The following is a 16,784-nucleotide window of genomic DNA, read 5'->3' on the forward strand; positions in this document are numbered from 1 at the left end:
AATCGGCTATTGACACCCCTAAGAAATCATAGAACGTTGAGTTATTTGACAGCACAACAATGGCATGAGTACAAGTTTTGAAAATGCTCATGATGAAGAGGAATCCGGAGGAAGAGATAACGCTGTTGAGTTTTTACTAATTTCCTCATTATTTTTTGAATATAAATCTACATCAAAATGTTACTTTTTCGTACTAAGTTTCAACTCATGTCCGTCAAATGTTACTCTCACCCTCCCACCCCCGCGCGACTTTACATTTTCAGCTCTCACTCAACAAAGCAAGAGGGCAAGGGGGGAAATAATAGAATATACAAGGCACACTCGCAATTTTTAACTCCTCATTTTTTTTTTCTCTCTTTGTTCACAACACGTCATTCACTCTTCCCAACTATGCTCAAATGTAATCCCCGGGGCCAACTGAATAAATAAAGCAAAATCAATTTTTTTTTTGCTTTGCAGGCTTGAGTTTTTTTCATACCAGGAAGATTTTATTTTCATTTTTGCTGTACTCAAGCGGTATGTGTTACAATTGTACGGGACAAGCTGTTTTTCCATTGTCACAAGCATTTTATTCAACAAGTCGGTGAGTGGAAAAATTGGAAACAAAGGGGGAGAAATATATGAAATATAAAGAAGTAAATATCAAAGGGTTGGGATGAAATGTCATAAAAATTAGTGGTGGTTTTTACCAGTTTTTTTTTCATCATGACTCAGCATCATATAAAGTCAATGACCCTTGTTTTAGAATGTGTGACAACGATTTTAAGGTACTTAAAAAAATTGTCAGCATACCGGGGCGTTGCTGGTGTTGTGTTCGAGTTACACATATCGAGATCACGAATTTTTCGAGGGGTTCAAATTGGGCGACAAGTGCCGAAGCAACTTCCATAAAAATAAAAATTATAAATTGACTTATCCCTGCACCGGTTGATGGTCCCACCGATGGTTAATTATTACAAGACAGGAAAAAGTGAGCAAAGAATACCGCAAAACCACAGAACATAGTGTTGTAAATATTAGTTGTACCCCCTTTCGGTTTTTTAAGTGAAAAGAGTCGGTGTAGGTGCGACAAAAAAACAAGAAGAGAAGGGGCACCCACAATGAAGGATGAAAATGAGCACGAGGGGGTAGGACATACAGGAGATGTTGGGAACGGTCGAAGGTAGAGACACACCGAGGAAGCGGCGACCAAATTGAATTTGGGTTCTGGCCTCTGTTTAGATTCCTCGTTGGTTGTTTAGTTTAGAGGAACAAAGAAAACATCTATGTATTTATTCTAGCCAACGCTTGACTCCCCTCTCATCCCCCCCCCTGGCCGCCCTTGCCTTCTCTATCCCATTCTCTTCCTCCATCTTTCTATTTCACCTACCAACATGTACTTTTTTCCAATGGTTTATATCATTTTTATTTTTTTATCCGTATGTTCATGAAGATCTCGAAGCGTTTTTCACGCCACTCTACTTTCTCCTTTGTTTTTCTTCCTTGTCATTATTTTCTTCTGTGTTTTTTCAGGGATGAGCTGTCTCCAAAAGTCGAGGGAAGGTGAGAGATTATTATTCCTGTTGATATTTTTAAGATTTTTTTATTTTTTTTCTTCAATGTTAAAGTGGACGGAGGCTTGCATTTTAATAAAGACACAGACGATTTACTCCCACTGATATTGGTTCTCCCATTTCCCACTATAGGATTTAAACCAGTGGTGTAGTCTTCCCCCGAGGGGCCACAGTGTCTCGCCTGGTAGTACGCAATTTCCAAAATAAACGGGCGAGTACCGGGCCTGGGCTCTCTGCAAATAATCATCGCGCGTGCTTTTAATTAAGTTCCACTGTCTGAAAGCTCGGTTCTACCAGTGTGGAAGAATGGAGATGGATAAACCTGTCAAGAATTTTTGGAGATACTTTTGGTGTAAATTGAAATCATGAGACTGAAATCACAAGAGGTAAATCGACAACTGTTGATATTGTGCCTGTTGATGTTGTTCTTTCTCGAGTTCCCAGGGGAATATGACAATCGGAGATGAACAGATGGGGATGAAAATGAGTGAGACAGCACGGAATCATCCCTAGGTCTTTATAACTGAGGAATCAAATTCGAAAATTGGGTTTTCTTGACTGCAAAAAATTTCTTTTTCACGAATGATTTTGAAGAATTCATTCCAAACGAGCTAATTAAATTTTTATTAATATAAACATATCAATGGACATCCTCCGGAAAATTGCACGAGTCTGTCATTGTCCCACGATTGATAAAACACTCGGGAGGGTGAGAAAAATATAATCTAGTGACAGTCCACCTGAAATAACTCGGCAAGGGGTAGAGGACTGTGCTGGACAGACATTCGTGTTGTGGCCGAGTAAACATTATCAGCCACCGGCCACGTAAAGTCTCTCACTCTCTCCCCCTCATGAAAAAGGGCAGCTCATCAGCTGGCCAAAGGGAGCAGCAGTCAAGCCAGTAGAGTGGGACTAAAATGAACAGGCAGAGGGGGGGGAAGACAACCTGAAACAACTGTTGTAGCCTCAAGATTTAAAACACACACAATTTCCCTATCTGTACTTTTTTCCTCTTTCTCCTCACTCCATAAATCGATCAGTTCGATATTGTAGATTCAATATTTTTTAAATGAACTACCGATTCTATAAATAATCCTCAACAGACCTTGACGTATTCCCCCCGCACAAGCGTATACAACAATCGTAATACGAGAATCAACGTGTGCGTGATGTATTGGGCATTAGTGTTGAGCTACTGAATCGATTTCAACTGAAAGTGACACACGAAAGCCAAAGAGTCGTGACAGTTAAACGCATTCAAAGCCGATAAATCATCCTAATCGTTAATTATTGCATATTGATCACGTAAAATTTATTAAATGTTATTTAATTATTCTGGTTATCAACATTTGGAGCACATTTTTATCGCTCGCACAATGAATTGAGAATTTGTGTATCGATTGTTGTGAGTCATCGTATAAGTATTGAAAGATTGATGGTGAGAGGTTTCAGGTTGTTCATTTATAGTTGAAGCCTTTTATGCAAAAATGGTTGATTCATTATTCTAGAATCACGGAAAATTTAATACGTAGACAGTTCGGAGTCATTGGAAATGTTTAAATAACAATCTCATGAGTTTGTGAAGATTATCCTCGAGAGTTTCATGAAAAATGTGAATTGTTACGAGGATATTCAACATATCACTGACGCTGTGCTCGCCTGATTAATAACAATGTGGCTCACTCCATAAAATAGAGATTCCAGGTCTGATTGATTTTATGCCCTCGAATAATTGCGATCATCCAGATGATGTAGTGTGCAAAGGGCGATAGATGAGGCTGATTCACGGATCAAGTTAATGAATTTGAAATTGAGGTATGATTGAAAAGGAAGGAGGGAAACAATAATTTTTTTTCGAAGAAATTGATGAGTCGTACCCTAAAATAAACGTCTCTGTCACCGACCGAATAACACAAATTCATCGTTCCTAATAATTGTATCGCTAAACACTAAAATTGAGCTCTTGAACCTCTCCTTTAGGGTATCATTCAACAGCGCAAAGTTGGCGTGTGAATAATGAAGGGTAATCGTCCATGCTCCGTCGTCCTTACGCCCTTCCTACCATAAACCTCAATTCTGCCCTTATTTCCCCGTAACCCTCGACTTGACGAATACAAGGTGAAGGACTAGAGTTGGGATTTCTAGATTGGTTTTAAGTACACAACCGCGAGCTCTCGAGTGGTTAATAATGCAGATAAAATCTTGCGTTAGCCTTCTATGAGCTGAAGACATTGAGCTATAGATTTCAAGATTTTCCCGGGTCATCTCCTGCCGAAACAATGACAAATTTGATAAGAACTTCGTAGTTTTATTGAGCGACTGATAACTGACGAGCAATACACACATCTGTGAAGACTATTGAAATTAGTAACACATGAAATTCACTTGCCAATGAAAATTGCTAAATGATTCGAAATAGTTTATGATTTCCGTTCACCATTTCCTACTGATATAAAATCGATATTGACAGAACAAGCCTGAACGAATCTACAGCTCATTCATGGAATTTTAGAAACACAACACATTGACACGATTCTGTGGTTGATTTTCACAAGTGATTTTCATGACCGATTGATCAATTTATTTAAAGATTCGTTGAATATGAAAAATATTGACTTGTCCAGTGCTCCTAGAGCCAATGAAAATCATGAAAATACGTTTAGCACTGTCAGTCTCGCTCCCTCTTCAAAAATTAAACGTCAACATTTTTTCTTTTACGTCGCCTCCAGCTGTGTTTTACCCTTGAGAAATAAAATTGCTAAAATTCTTTCAATTACGGAAAATTCAACGTTACTTCTCCCGGCCATCGATATTCATAGCAAAGTGTATTTCCAAGATGAGGGGGTGAAGAGAATATCGGTGGGGGGGAATTGAGAATTTCTCCAGAAGTGGCTGAACGAGTAAAGCCGAATAAAAGAAAGAATAAGGGGGAGTGAAGGGGATGAGGAATGATAAAGAATGAGAAAAAGGGGAAGGCCAGTGGCGTTGATTGGAAAGGACAGCCTATCCGCAATTTGCGATTCGAAGGGCTGCCACAGTCGGTATAAACCACCCCCTCTCAATTTCTTGTCCACCCTCTCCTCATCACCATCGTGATCACGAGGTGAGAACTGGTTAGTCTTTTGAACGGGAAAACTTTGTTCACTGCTGTCTGTTTTATTTTCATTTCAATTCTGTATTAAATTGAGGAGAAGCATGGAGATTTTAATTGGGTTAAAAATGATGAATAAATAGGTAGGGGTGAAGAGGTTGAGTACGCCTCATTAAGGGGAGACCACGGTAAAATTTGAAAGTCGTTGGGGGCTGGAGAGACAATTGTTCAACTTTATAACACAGGTTGCAGGTGACAAAAATTGTGAAAAAGAGCTGAGAGATACTCGACGTTTGTGATGAGTGAAACCGCTAGGAAAATTTTGTGAAAACGTCAATTCCCTTTGGAAACTCGTCCACGAGGAAATCAACTATAAAAATAATACAGGTGTTTGAGGAACTAAAGGACAAATCATATCAGATCCAAATATAGTGATAAAAATCTAAAATGTCAGGTATAACTCAGAGAGCTACCCAATTCCCTCTCGTTAATTTTAACCACATCAGAAAGGTCGTTAATTTTCAATATATCATTCGACCAGGGGGAGTGATCGGGAATATTTAAAAAATAACTACATTAGATGGAAAATATTATAACGGAAAAATAGTCGCAATTCTCAAGAAATTGAATAAATGCTGGAGTGTCAAGTTTGATGTTCCCAGAATTTTGTTTTTGTTATTTCTCGGTTAGAATTCAATGTTTTATGGGTTACACTAGACTATCGTATCCAAAAGTGGTTTCTCACGTCACTCGAGTTACGTTATACCAAAGTCAAGGATCTCCAACCACTCCACTTTCAAGAGCTGGGGGCCGGGCCCTCCTTTTCTCCTCCAACAACCGGCAACGTTTGAATCCCCTAAATTATAAACAGTGTCGGAGTAACGCCGCGGGACTTCGATCTCGTGGTACACTTGGGGGTTTTACAGTCTCTCACTCACCCTCAGTCTTCACTGAAGGAAACTTGTAGAGGAAACATGGTGAAGGAATACGGGGGATTCTTGTGGGGCCAAGTTTCACTGACCCCGGGGACAATTTCACAGGGCCTTTTCCGGTAAAGTTTGACAACCTCTTAGAGATGATTTTACCAGTTGGTAAGGACAAATATATCGCTTACTTGAATTCGGTTAATTGTAACGAATTGAAATAAATTTTTGAGGATAAAAAAAATTGAAAAATCGAAAAATTGTGGCTAAAAAAATTAAATACCGATGAGAGAGATGGGGACGAAAAATTTTATGACAGAAATATGAACTTTCCCCCATATTCTTCAGGATATTTCGCAAAAATACGCGGAAAATTTAACCTTAATAGCACTACAATTTTTACAGCCGACGAATTGTAATTTTTTTCAACACGCGTAGTAAAAATTTTCTCGACTATGTCTCTCAGCGTGGAAAAAACATTAAACATTTGTGCGTCATTTCTTTTTTTTTTCAATCTCCTAAAGGTGAAAAACTCCTTTATTCTCGGTATTTGCACACATATGAGACACTGTGATCTCCCAAGTACCCCTTACCTAACTGGATTCCACGAAAAGGCCGCTTTAAGGGCCATAAAACATTTGTTTCCCTCTCTACTGTGTCAGAGCGCCCTCTCAACTATGCAACAAAACCAGCACATGCCCGCAAGCCGACCCCCACGTGTGTCGCGGGATTTTGAATTGAATTTGAAATGTAGAGGAAAAAAAAACCGAGTGGGTTACAACGAGCCATGAGGTCGATTTTATGGCGGACGGTGTCAAATATCCGGGTAAATGCGTTTGCCAGTTATCGCACTCTTATCCGGAGGCCAACCCCCTGTTTATATTTTCCCAATATTTTTTTTTTCACCACGTAAACGGTGGGAAATTGAGGAGGAAATTTTTAGCGGATATTTTTCGTTTTTTATAATTTTATATGAGAAGATTTTTGCATGTACCTGATCGTTGTCTTGTTGATCTTGGCCGTAGACTGGACCATCACCATTGGGGGTTGTCGAGGCGGAGGGTCGCTGAGACGTTGACAAGTTGATCGCTCCGTCTCCGTCCGTGTCATGATCCATTATGCCATCGTCCTGGAATCACCACATTTATTTCTTTCTTTAACATCTTCATTTTTTCAGTGAATTAAAGAAAACATCCGAATGTGTGAACAATTCTGCACTGAACTTCGCTCGTTAATTTGTTCTGTAACGTTTATAAAAATCTGCGGAACAAATTTCTCTGCAGAAATATTACATCAGGCTGTTTTCGTAATTTTCGAAACTCCCACCCACTGGCAAATCCCTTATTACGAGCATTATTATTATTCAACTACTAAAACTCTAAAATTTAAATTATCGCGCTCCACCACTGACTTCCCAAATTTCAACCTGATAATTGATAAAACCAAGAGAAAGATCCGCGTAAAAAAATGAGGTCAATCCCAACGACAAACACTTGTTCTGCGAATTATCTAAATTAAACACACACAATAAAAAATCTAAAATTCGCCAAAATATTCCCCTCAATAAATCCGTGATCTTACATAAGTTCTCACTGAATTCCATTCCGCAAATTAAATCCTCACTGATATAAATCCTCCATAAACTGCACAGTTTAAATTATCCACAAAAAAAAACTCCACACAGTTCAACCAAAAAACAACAAAGAACCACAAAAAAACTCAAATCACATTGCCCCGACCAGTCGGAGTTTTAAATAAAAAATTATCACACGCGGAAAATTCACGTGCGGCTCAGCGTCGGAAAAAACTCACGGTGGAGCGTACGGGGAGGTAGGGGAGGAGGGAGAGGAGGAGGGGGTGTTTGTAAAAAAAAAGCTGTATGGAGTGTGCTGAGCCTTCACGCACGGAAAAGGTACGAAATGTTCATTCACGACTGAATAAAAGAGGGGAAAAAACGAGAGGTGTGAAAAGCCAAAAAAAAAAAAAAAAAAAATACGCAATTGAAGGGAAATAACGTTGAGACGTGTGTACGCGGTTTAACGTGAATCTGCCGAGTATAGAGCGAGGACTAAACACTAAAAGCGGGTGATGCCAGGCGCGTACACCGAGTCGAGCGAAGCCCGTCGCCGGGGCTGTTGCTTATTGTGTAAATATAAACAAATATAGTTGAAACCAACCAACAGGCCTGCTTTTAGTTCTTCCCCTTCTCTCCTCAATCCTCGTGTTTCTTTCTCCCCGCCTGCCTTTAGCCCCCCCCCTGCCCCCCTCACGCCCCTACCCGTGCCCTTCCCCCTCTCATATGCCCCTTCTTCCCCCCTCCCCTGGTATTCCCACATCACATATGAGTGCACACTCCCCTCTCCACAAATATTCAACTCCTCTACCGCCCCCCCCCCGCCACTCATTTCACGTACAGTACAGAAACTGAACAGAACAGAACAGAACACGTCAGTGTCTCCTTCTCGTTTCGTCTCGCTTTTAACAGTGAGGTTTACTGAAATGACACCACGTGGTGGTTCCATCTCACTCTCTCACTTTAACGCGGCCCTTTTGGATCAGTCGGTCGTATCTTGGCTGCACCGGCCGGTGCAACGCCGTCGGCGTATTGAAAAAGGGAGCTCCGTATGCTCAGCTGATTGGAATGCGTTGGAATTTCTTTTTTTTTTGATGACTTGAGTCACTTGAGGAGATGAATCTGTCTATCATGAGGTGGGGAATAGGTGAGTGGTACAGGTGGTGAGTTGTTGGAGATATTTGGGGAGGGTAATTTCGTGCAGTGATTTTGTCCATTGAGGAGATATGAAGTTATTCAATTTTGGTGGGTTGATTGACTATTTTCCGGCTTCCGAATGAGGCAAATTCTGAGTCAATTGATAACTTCGGTGGTGAATTAAATTGAAGCAAGGTGTCAAATTTAAAGTCATTCAAAACCCTCAGAAAAAAAACGTTAAGAAATTCCAGTTATAATCCCGTACAGATGTTTACGAGTAAACACTTTCAGGACAGATTAGTTCGGGCCATATGCTCTCCATTCCTCGGGTTTGGGTGGCAGTCCCTCAAAAGAAATAAAACGAAAAAGAGAGAAAGAAAAATAAAAAAGCGAAATTGAAACGGTGAACGAGGGGAGAGAGATTTCGGTTTTTCATTGGGACGGAAGTATTTTTTTTTTTTTTTTCGAATCTCAATGAATATTCGGCAACATGACGCTATTTATAATAACTGCCGGGGACTCAGTACTATACTTTTTTCATCACTCCTTATTCTTCTGGAGTCATTCAAGATTTGCCTTTCAACCCCTTTTTTTTGCACCAGAAAATAAGCGTAAGAATATTACACGGTTGTAGTCGAAGGTATTGCCTCGACCTCGGGCTCTTTATTCGCACGAGTTGGAAGTACATAGGAAAAGGCTTCGACGCCAAATCCCCACGGGCTTTGCGCGTCCATTGTCGGGCCGAACGCGAAACCGAGAGATGAAGGGAGGAGAGCCACTGGGCCGGTTAGGGGCGAGAGACTTAGGAACCTTGTTACCAATCTCCCTTCCATTATTATTTCTCTCTCTTTGTCTCGTTCAATTTTTTTTTTCCTTTCCACTCGAGTCCTATGACAACAGAACAGAAACAGCCGGCATTCAAACTTGGGATATGTATTTATTTAATAAACAACGGATTCACCCCAGGCACTTCCTGTTTACCGCGGCAATGCCCCCTGAAATTTCATCTGCATTTGGTTCGTTCAGGTTTCGGAGATTAATTTCATTTATTTAATTGTTAGTATCGTATAAAATCGGAGAGAGGATTTGGGATATTTTATCCCATATTTCGGCTCACCCGGAGGATAAGAGGAATAGTTAATTTAATTTGTGTTTATCGAAAAACAAAAAGCACATTAACCTGGGTTAATTTACTGAGTGCAGACGGGCAAAGTATAAGATAAGGCTACTAGAATTCAACTGTTAGGAGAAGGCCGGATGAAAGTATAAGGAGAGATAATACAAGGGTGCTGGCTGGAAAAAAAAAGGGTTGGTGGACACGCGCCAGAGAAGAGAAAGACAGCAATCGCAGACACATTTTGCATGAGGGTTACTATGTTGTTTTTTTAATTCCTCTTCGCCGTAAGTAGAGGAGAGAGAAGAAGAAAAAGAGGCCACGTGAGTGGGAGAGCTTTTTGGAAAGCCCCTCACACTAAATAATAAACGAGAGGATTTAAGCGGGTGGCTGGACCCGAGGACTGGCCAAGGGGGTGGTACATAAAAATACTTGAATCTGAGAAATTAGCGAGGTAACGGCCTGTCCCGGAGTTTGGATGGAAAATCGTGGTAGAGGGGGGTGGTGGGATGGGCGCCAGTCGGGGGTAAAAACTACGTGGAGAACACACTGGGGCCTAAAAGGGTTGAATTAATGTCGCGATAAATATATGATTTAAGGTGGAAACGTTTGCAACTCTGGGGCTAATTTTTTATCTCAGGACCACGTCCAGAGGTTTTTTAAAATCTCATCTTCCCTCTTCTTGACAATTAAAAAAACGAGTGGCGATGATTCATTTGTAATTAACGAAATATTTTATCAGATAGGCAGATTAGGAAGAGACCTGGTTAATAAATAATGACCTCTTCTGCTTGTCACATGAAAACAACGAGAAAATATTGTTTTAAATTTTCTCAGTCAGTTTTGTCAGTCAAATATATTAATCTACAAACTATCAGAGCTAATAAGAAATACTTTATAAATTTCGCTTCATCCCTAGTACACCCAATTCAATGTTCCGTGACGTGGTCCAGTATAGCTGGACATTCTGTGAACCTATAAAGAAGTGTTTTACGAGTAGCAAGATAATACGATGAGGGATGCAGACAGTATTCAGTGATGCGTGGAGAAATAGGCGTAAAACCCAATGTCTGACCGTCTAACATAGCTGTACCCCTTCAGGGTTGCCGCAGTTCCCCCCCAACCCTTGGCGATTTCACATACGTATCTCACGAAAAGGCCCATATACCATATCAATTCCGTATTCTAATGTCCGCCAGTTAATCCGAAAAGTGCACACGATGCGGAAATCGTTGTGCGGTTCCAACCGCTTCCTGCAACCCCCTCCTCACTACTGAAACCATTCTCCTTTGTAGCGGCCGCAGAGGGAGGGGAAGGGGGGCCTGGTTTTCAAAGATATAACAACTAGCGACTGGTTTCATACTGTCACGTATGAGTTGCTGATACGTGCGAGATTCACAAGCACGGTTGTGGGCGAAAATAGGTGGTATAACCCGGGTGGGGAGACGAGTTTGTGCCTCTGAGACCTGTGGAAGATAATTGGGGGAACGCGTGTTTGTGGTCCCGACGGGGGTATTCCAGAGGCTCAAGGACACACCGCTGGACGTGCTGGAGCGTTAATGCTTTAAACGGGGAAAACCAATCTTTAAGTTTCGTGGTTGTGGTGAATTATCATCAAATCAAATTTGCAAATTCTTTGTTATCACTAAATATAGAACAAGTTACGATCCGATAGAAAGATTATAATTTCAATTTTTCATCAATCATTGTAAATCCCTCCCCTTCGCACATAAGGACTTCTCCTTGAATAAACGTAAGTAGTTTTGTTCTCCTCAACAACTTTCCAAAAAATCCCCATCGAAGCTTGAACGTTTGATTTATCTCTCGCCTCGATCACCATCAAGAAGGGACGTTGAGACCCTCACAACGTTTCGATCTCGGGTAGTTAGACATCTTCGATCGGTTAATGCTTCCCGGCACGAGAGAGAGACATTAACATTGACGTGAAAAAAGTCGTTGGCGTTTTGTGTAAGCCCGGGCGTTAATTTGGTTCCAAGAGGCACCTCTGTCTTGTTAGCATACTTATCATCGGCTGGAATTAAGCACTGAGGGTAGAAGGGAGACGCCGAATAACCTGGAAGTATCCATTTGGGGAGAGGGAAGAGGGGGGAGCTTCGATGGTGCACTGAGGGGAGGTGAGAAGTTTTAAAAGAACGAGGGGGGGGGGGGCGGGGGTGTACACGTCCCTAGAAAGGAAAGAAGACACAGGATTGTGAGGATCAAGTGGTGGGAGGATGATCCTGTTGATAATATCGGACCACGTCGAACTCCGAGGACATTGGCTGGCAGACTATTGTCAGAGTAATGTTGATTGGATTCAAGACCGGAGGGCATTAATCTGCCTTCTTTTATTATCCAAAGGGGGGATGGAGTGAACAGAACTGTGTGCACTCTCGTTTCACGTTTTTTTTTTCCTCTTTCGCTTTTGCGAAACACTTCTAAGCTCAGCTCTCGGTTCCAATTCACTGGAAACTCGATGATATTGGCAGTGATGAGAAATCAATATGATTTGTTATCTGAGAAGATGAAATTCACTGGTGTTTAATTAGACTGTATCTTCTTGAACTTCTGGACACTGGGGATAATTACATATTTTAATTGTTGCAATAATGTCGAGTCCTTTCCTTTCTGTATAATTCCCTAATCTGAGGTAATTCCAGTCTTAACAATGTCTTTCAAGTCTTCGCCCCGAAATAACGCTGACATTGGGGAGCAGTGTTTTTCTTCATCGAGAAAAACATTTCAATCAGATGATTAATTTTTCCAGGGTCGATGAATCGTTTGAAATCATTATCACCCAAAAAATCCAGGGCCATCAAGGCTCTATTCATGCTGACAGAAAGCAACGATTGAACCTACTATTGACAAAAGTGAAGATATAAATGTAAGATGGGCGCTTTTTTTTTCGAGCTCAGTATCCAGATAAATGATCGTAAGTAGTGGACAGAGGCCGATAAGGTCGCATCGTCCTTTTCCCGTGGGTGTTCGTACTTTTCCTGAAGAATGGAGCTCTTTGTTTAGCCGTTTATAGTGGAAGAGATTTGCCGGGATTGCCACGATGCCGATAGGAAAGCGTCCACTGCCAGTGCTACACCAGTGCTAGTGACCGGGAGGGAGCCCTAGTCGAGCTGAAAAAGCTCAGTTGAGTATCGGCGACAGTACGAAGGGGGTTGCAGGGTGAATGGAACAGCACAGTGGTAGTTCACGAGTGGAACACGTACCGAGAAATCAAACTGTCGCCTACAAAAATTTTTTTCCCCTCCTACGTTGACTCCGGCCTCTTCGGCGAAAGCTCAATCCCCAACATATACGAGTATTTTCAGCCCCAGAGTCCCATGCAATGGCCGGGGCATTAGCTGACAACAGAGGTGTGAACATCGAAATCGTCCCTAACACCCTCTTCAACGCTGGACAACCCCGGCATTCACCCTTCGCGACGATTGGCTTCTTTCGTTTTTCACCCCTCACCCCATTCCTTCGTCGCAAGAATACTACGGTTTCGCATTTATGACCCTGAATTGCTTGGGATCTAAATAAAATCTCAGACGATGCTGATAACGGAATTTCTTCCTCAAATCTGATGACTTCAGGAAAAAAATTATATTCGTGATTACAAGGAAGTGAAGAGATCAATGAGATCATTGACTTTGTTCGAGGTCAGTGACTGTGGTCTTAAGGAGGAACAGGTAGAATTTTGTGAATACTTCTTGGAAGGTACAGCAGGTAGAAATATTTGTTGGTAAAAATTTGGTAATTTAGGCACAAAATTACCCTCTCAGTGTAGTCATTCACATTGTTGAAAATAAAAAAAGTTGGATGAGGATGAGAATCGCCAAGATTTCTCCTTTATTCCAGCTAATGATCGCGACAGTCGGAGTCGATATCTCGAAACGTTACCGAGAGGAGCGTCGACAGTCGCCGGGTTTTTGATAAGCTCAGCTCAGTCTAAAGTTATGCAATAATGAGCTAATGTGGGTAATAGGATTATCGCGGGAATCTTCTATAATTGGCCACCGAAAAGGTGAGCTTTGGTTTTAGTAATACTACTCCTTTTCCTCTTATTGTCAAAATGTAGCTCGGACTATACGGATCGTTAGGCTTAAGAGGTTTACGGGGATTTGGAGGCAAGGAAAAGATACAAAGAATCAGAGATAGAAGTACGAAAACCAGAACTAACAAATTAGGGACTATTTCAATTACTCTGAATCAACAATTGCAAATATTCAGATTAAAAAAATTCTAGAAAACATTCTAATGAAAATATACTGGAATATTATTTGTTCCAATAATGCCAGTGTTTCAGGAACACGAACAAAACACTCGCCGATCATCACCAAAATCATCAATGGCCTTTTAACAATGTATCTACCCCATATAAACAAATCAAAACCTCAATGGACCAAAAATAAATACGCTCTCCTAAAAAAGCCCGAAAGCCCCGGAAAACAAAAGTTGAGCAAATATTTTCCGCATTGCTGTACTATCGATAGTACCTTGTTGTGCATCAGGCCAAGGGTGGAGGGGACAGGGGGTGCGTATACCAGTGGAAACGTTTTGCCGATGATATCACAATACCCCGTAACTGGACAGGAAAATTATTAATGGCGTTCTGGCAAACAAATATAGAAGCTCAGTATATCCATTGAAAAGCCCGAAAGTGATGTGTGGCTATCTGCCAATCACCACCCTCCCTCACCCCTGTCCACCCACGCTGGGCCCTTTGACCCGCACACACATCAACCACTCATGAAAAAGTAAGACCCCAGTGCACCAAACAAGTCAATTAACCCCAAATATCACGTTACAATGTATTCACTTCTGAAAAAAATCGTATTTGCGCATCATATAAATTATTCGCAAGCACTGGAGGGGGACGTGTGATGCAGAATGGTTTGGAAAATGTTATCCGATAAATTCACCAAGAATTTATCGCTGGATCATGGATCAAGGGTTGAGACGAGGGATTACGATGCGAGGGAAATAGTACAAAAGTTGCAAACTCACTGGACGTATTTACTGTGAGAACTGGTCAGACTCTAAGGGCGTGAGTGTGAGGAGTATTTTTTTTTTCTTTTCTCAACTGCCTTTTTTCATGGTCTTCACCCAAAACATCCCACTCTCGAGGGGTAAATAAAGAAGAGCTGGACGGTGGAATTGCCGGGGGGTTATATATTTTTAGATACAGAATGGGCCAGACACGCCTTTCGCACGTTTGGTTACAATGTCCAGTGAGATGAGACGTGGTGATTTATGAGGGGAGTTTGGTATCTTCATCGATTTGCCAACATCATCAGTGATAAGCAGGGAAAGCAGGCGGACTGGGCTTGTGTAGGTGGATGATTTTTTTTAAGAAGTGAGGGGTGGATTGTGTAATTTGGTCCATTATCTTGAGGACAGTCATTTTTTTTTAATGCCACAGGGGATTTATTGGAGGGGGTACGAAAAGAAATTGGTGGTATAATTTATTCTTCGTTTGGTAAAGCTGCATTTTCAGAATATTTTTCAAGAGTCTATTAAGAGTTTGTTTAAGAATAACCCAGTCTAGTCAAACGAGTATTTGGAATGATCCGATTTTTTAAAGTCTTTATTTAAAAAATGCCTGAATGGTCTGTCTTAAAATGACTCTTTCCCAAGATAACGTCTTATTTTTCCACTGAATTCCAACGAAAGCCCGAAAATAATGCAAAATTTCTCTGTACCAAACTCAATTTACTCCATTTCCATCGTTCGGCTTCCATTATCAAACGTTTTACTTCGAAACTAAATCGATTTTCCAGCATCATCAGTGAAAAGATGAAATTACGAATAAGTTGATTTTCGTTTTACGATAAAATTGTGATAATTTCAGTGAGATCACACGATTCAAGTTCCCCCTCTGGTGCTCGAGCGTGTAGTGTCAATGAATAAAAATTTCAGGGGTCTTCCGTTGACGCTTTTGATGCCGATTTTACAGTTTTCCCACCCCCACCGTGCCATTATTTTATAGTAAAAAGAGGGAGAGAAGAGCTCGGTCAGGAGCATAGTCTTTGCTCTGACAATCAGCGGTGGCTCGAAGTCGTACTTATTTACGCCTGACTGCCCTTAGCTGGTGCTTCTCTGTCTCCTCCCGGTCATGGATGAAACTCAGACCATCACTGGAATGGCCGAGAGAGACGGCAAAGTACCGATGAATATAAGATGGTTTCACCATGGGATCATTATGCCGCGCCTTAAGTCGAGCTAATATGTCCTCCACCATCCCCACATCGTACATACCCCTTCAACTCTGGCTGACGGGGAAACGCAGACGATTTAATACCGCTTTATAAATTATACACTGAAAGAGAATGGAACTTGAACGAGTATTTCCCGTTTCATTGCTTTTTCCGGTAATATTTTCCTCAGCGTTGATATACTGAGAGAAAAAAAAATCGGCCAAGGGTTGATATTTTTAACAAAAGAAAATATCTCTTGTTTCTCACTATCCTAGCAAAGAGGATGATATCTTCCATTTGTCGTCATTTGCCTTAAATAATCATAAATATAAAAATAAAATCCTCATGACACTGACATCACGCGACGCCACTCCAACTCGATCCCCTAATTATTCGGAATAGGCCTGAAAAATTGCCGTCTAATCTCCGAAATCGATATCGCACGGAGGTATGTGAGAACAAGCATTGCCCCTATTTTGAGGGTGTCTCTCATCCGTGAAAAAAAAAACCGAACGGGAACGACGTCGTTGTTACCACCCCTGCGGTGCTTTTTTCTTGTGCTTCACCAGTCTCACCCACCACCAGCCCACCCAGTGCCATTATAAAAAATAATGTATCGATATCGTAATAAGGAAATGATTGGATGTGTCAACGACAATGGCGCTCGTGCGGATGTGGGAATAACCCAGAGGACTATTATTCATGGGCTTTTTGTCGCGAGGATTTTCGCAAGAAACGTAACATAAACCCCTGAATTCGATCAGCGGTGGGATTTTCCCTGGAATTTTTATTTCGAGGTGAAAATCATTTTTAAAGTAGAAGAATTTTCCTGACGGAAAATCATAGGTATTTGTGTCTCTGGTAATGATTATCAAATGACTTGCCATAATATTTATTTCGAATGAGTGCGAGACTAAATTATAATTTGATCCATCCCAGGAACATTTGGCCAATAATCCACGAAGGGATGAGCATTCGTGGCGTATCCTAATCCCGAGCTCCTCGCCTCGAAATCAGTGGGTAATTGACGCAATTTTTCCCCAGCTTGAACACTCGCTCCTAAAGTGGGATTTGATACGAAACCCAGAGCTCAGGATTTTCTTAAGAGAGTAAGAGATAAAAATAAAAACGAAGCAGTAAGATATACCCAACCCCAGAAGCTTAACGTACTAAATAGAAACATTTTTTCGATTTACCCC

The 16,784-nt window shown here is 41.2% G+C and overlaps 1 protein-coding gene across 21 annotated transcripts in view; it reads right to left on the reverse strand.

Moving 5' to 3' along the window:
• Nucleotides 1-16,784, reverse strand: part of Foxp (Forkhead box P) — a 138,264-nt gene that overhangs the window by 53,371 nt on the left and 68,109 nt on the right. For 20 of the 21 annotated variants that reach the window (XM_064123311.1, XM_064123325.1, XM_064123327.1 and 17 more), the window contains one exon: nt 6,562-6,696. In XM_064123311.1, the coding sequence (XP_063979381.1) occupies nt 6,562-6,696 (135 nt within the window). Of the gene's footprint in view, nt 1-6,561; nt 6,697-7,148; nt 7,767-16,784 lie in introns of those variants that run through there. The other variant, XM_064123329.1, reaches the window with a different exon arrangement.

The sequence above is a fragment of the Diachasmimorpha longicaudata genome, chromosome 6 (assembly GCF_034640455.1).
Source record: "Diachasmimorpha longicaudata isolate KC_UGA_2023 chromosome 6, iyDiaLong2, whole genome shotgun sequence".
NCBI lineage: Eukaryota > Metazoa > Arthropoda > Insecta > Hymenoptera > Braconidae > Diachasmimorpha > Diachasmimorpha longicaudata.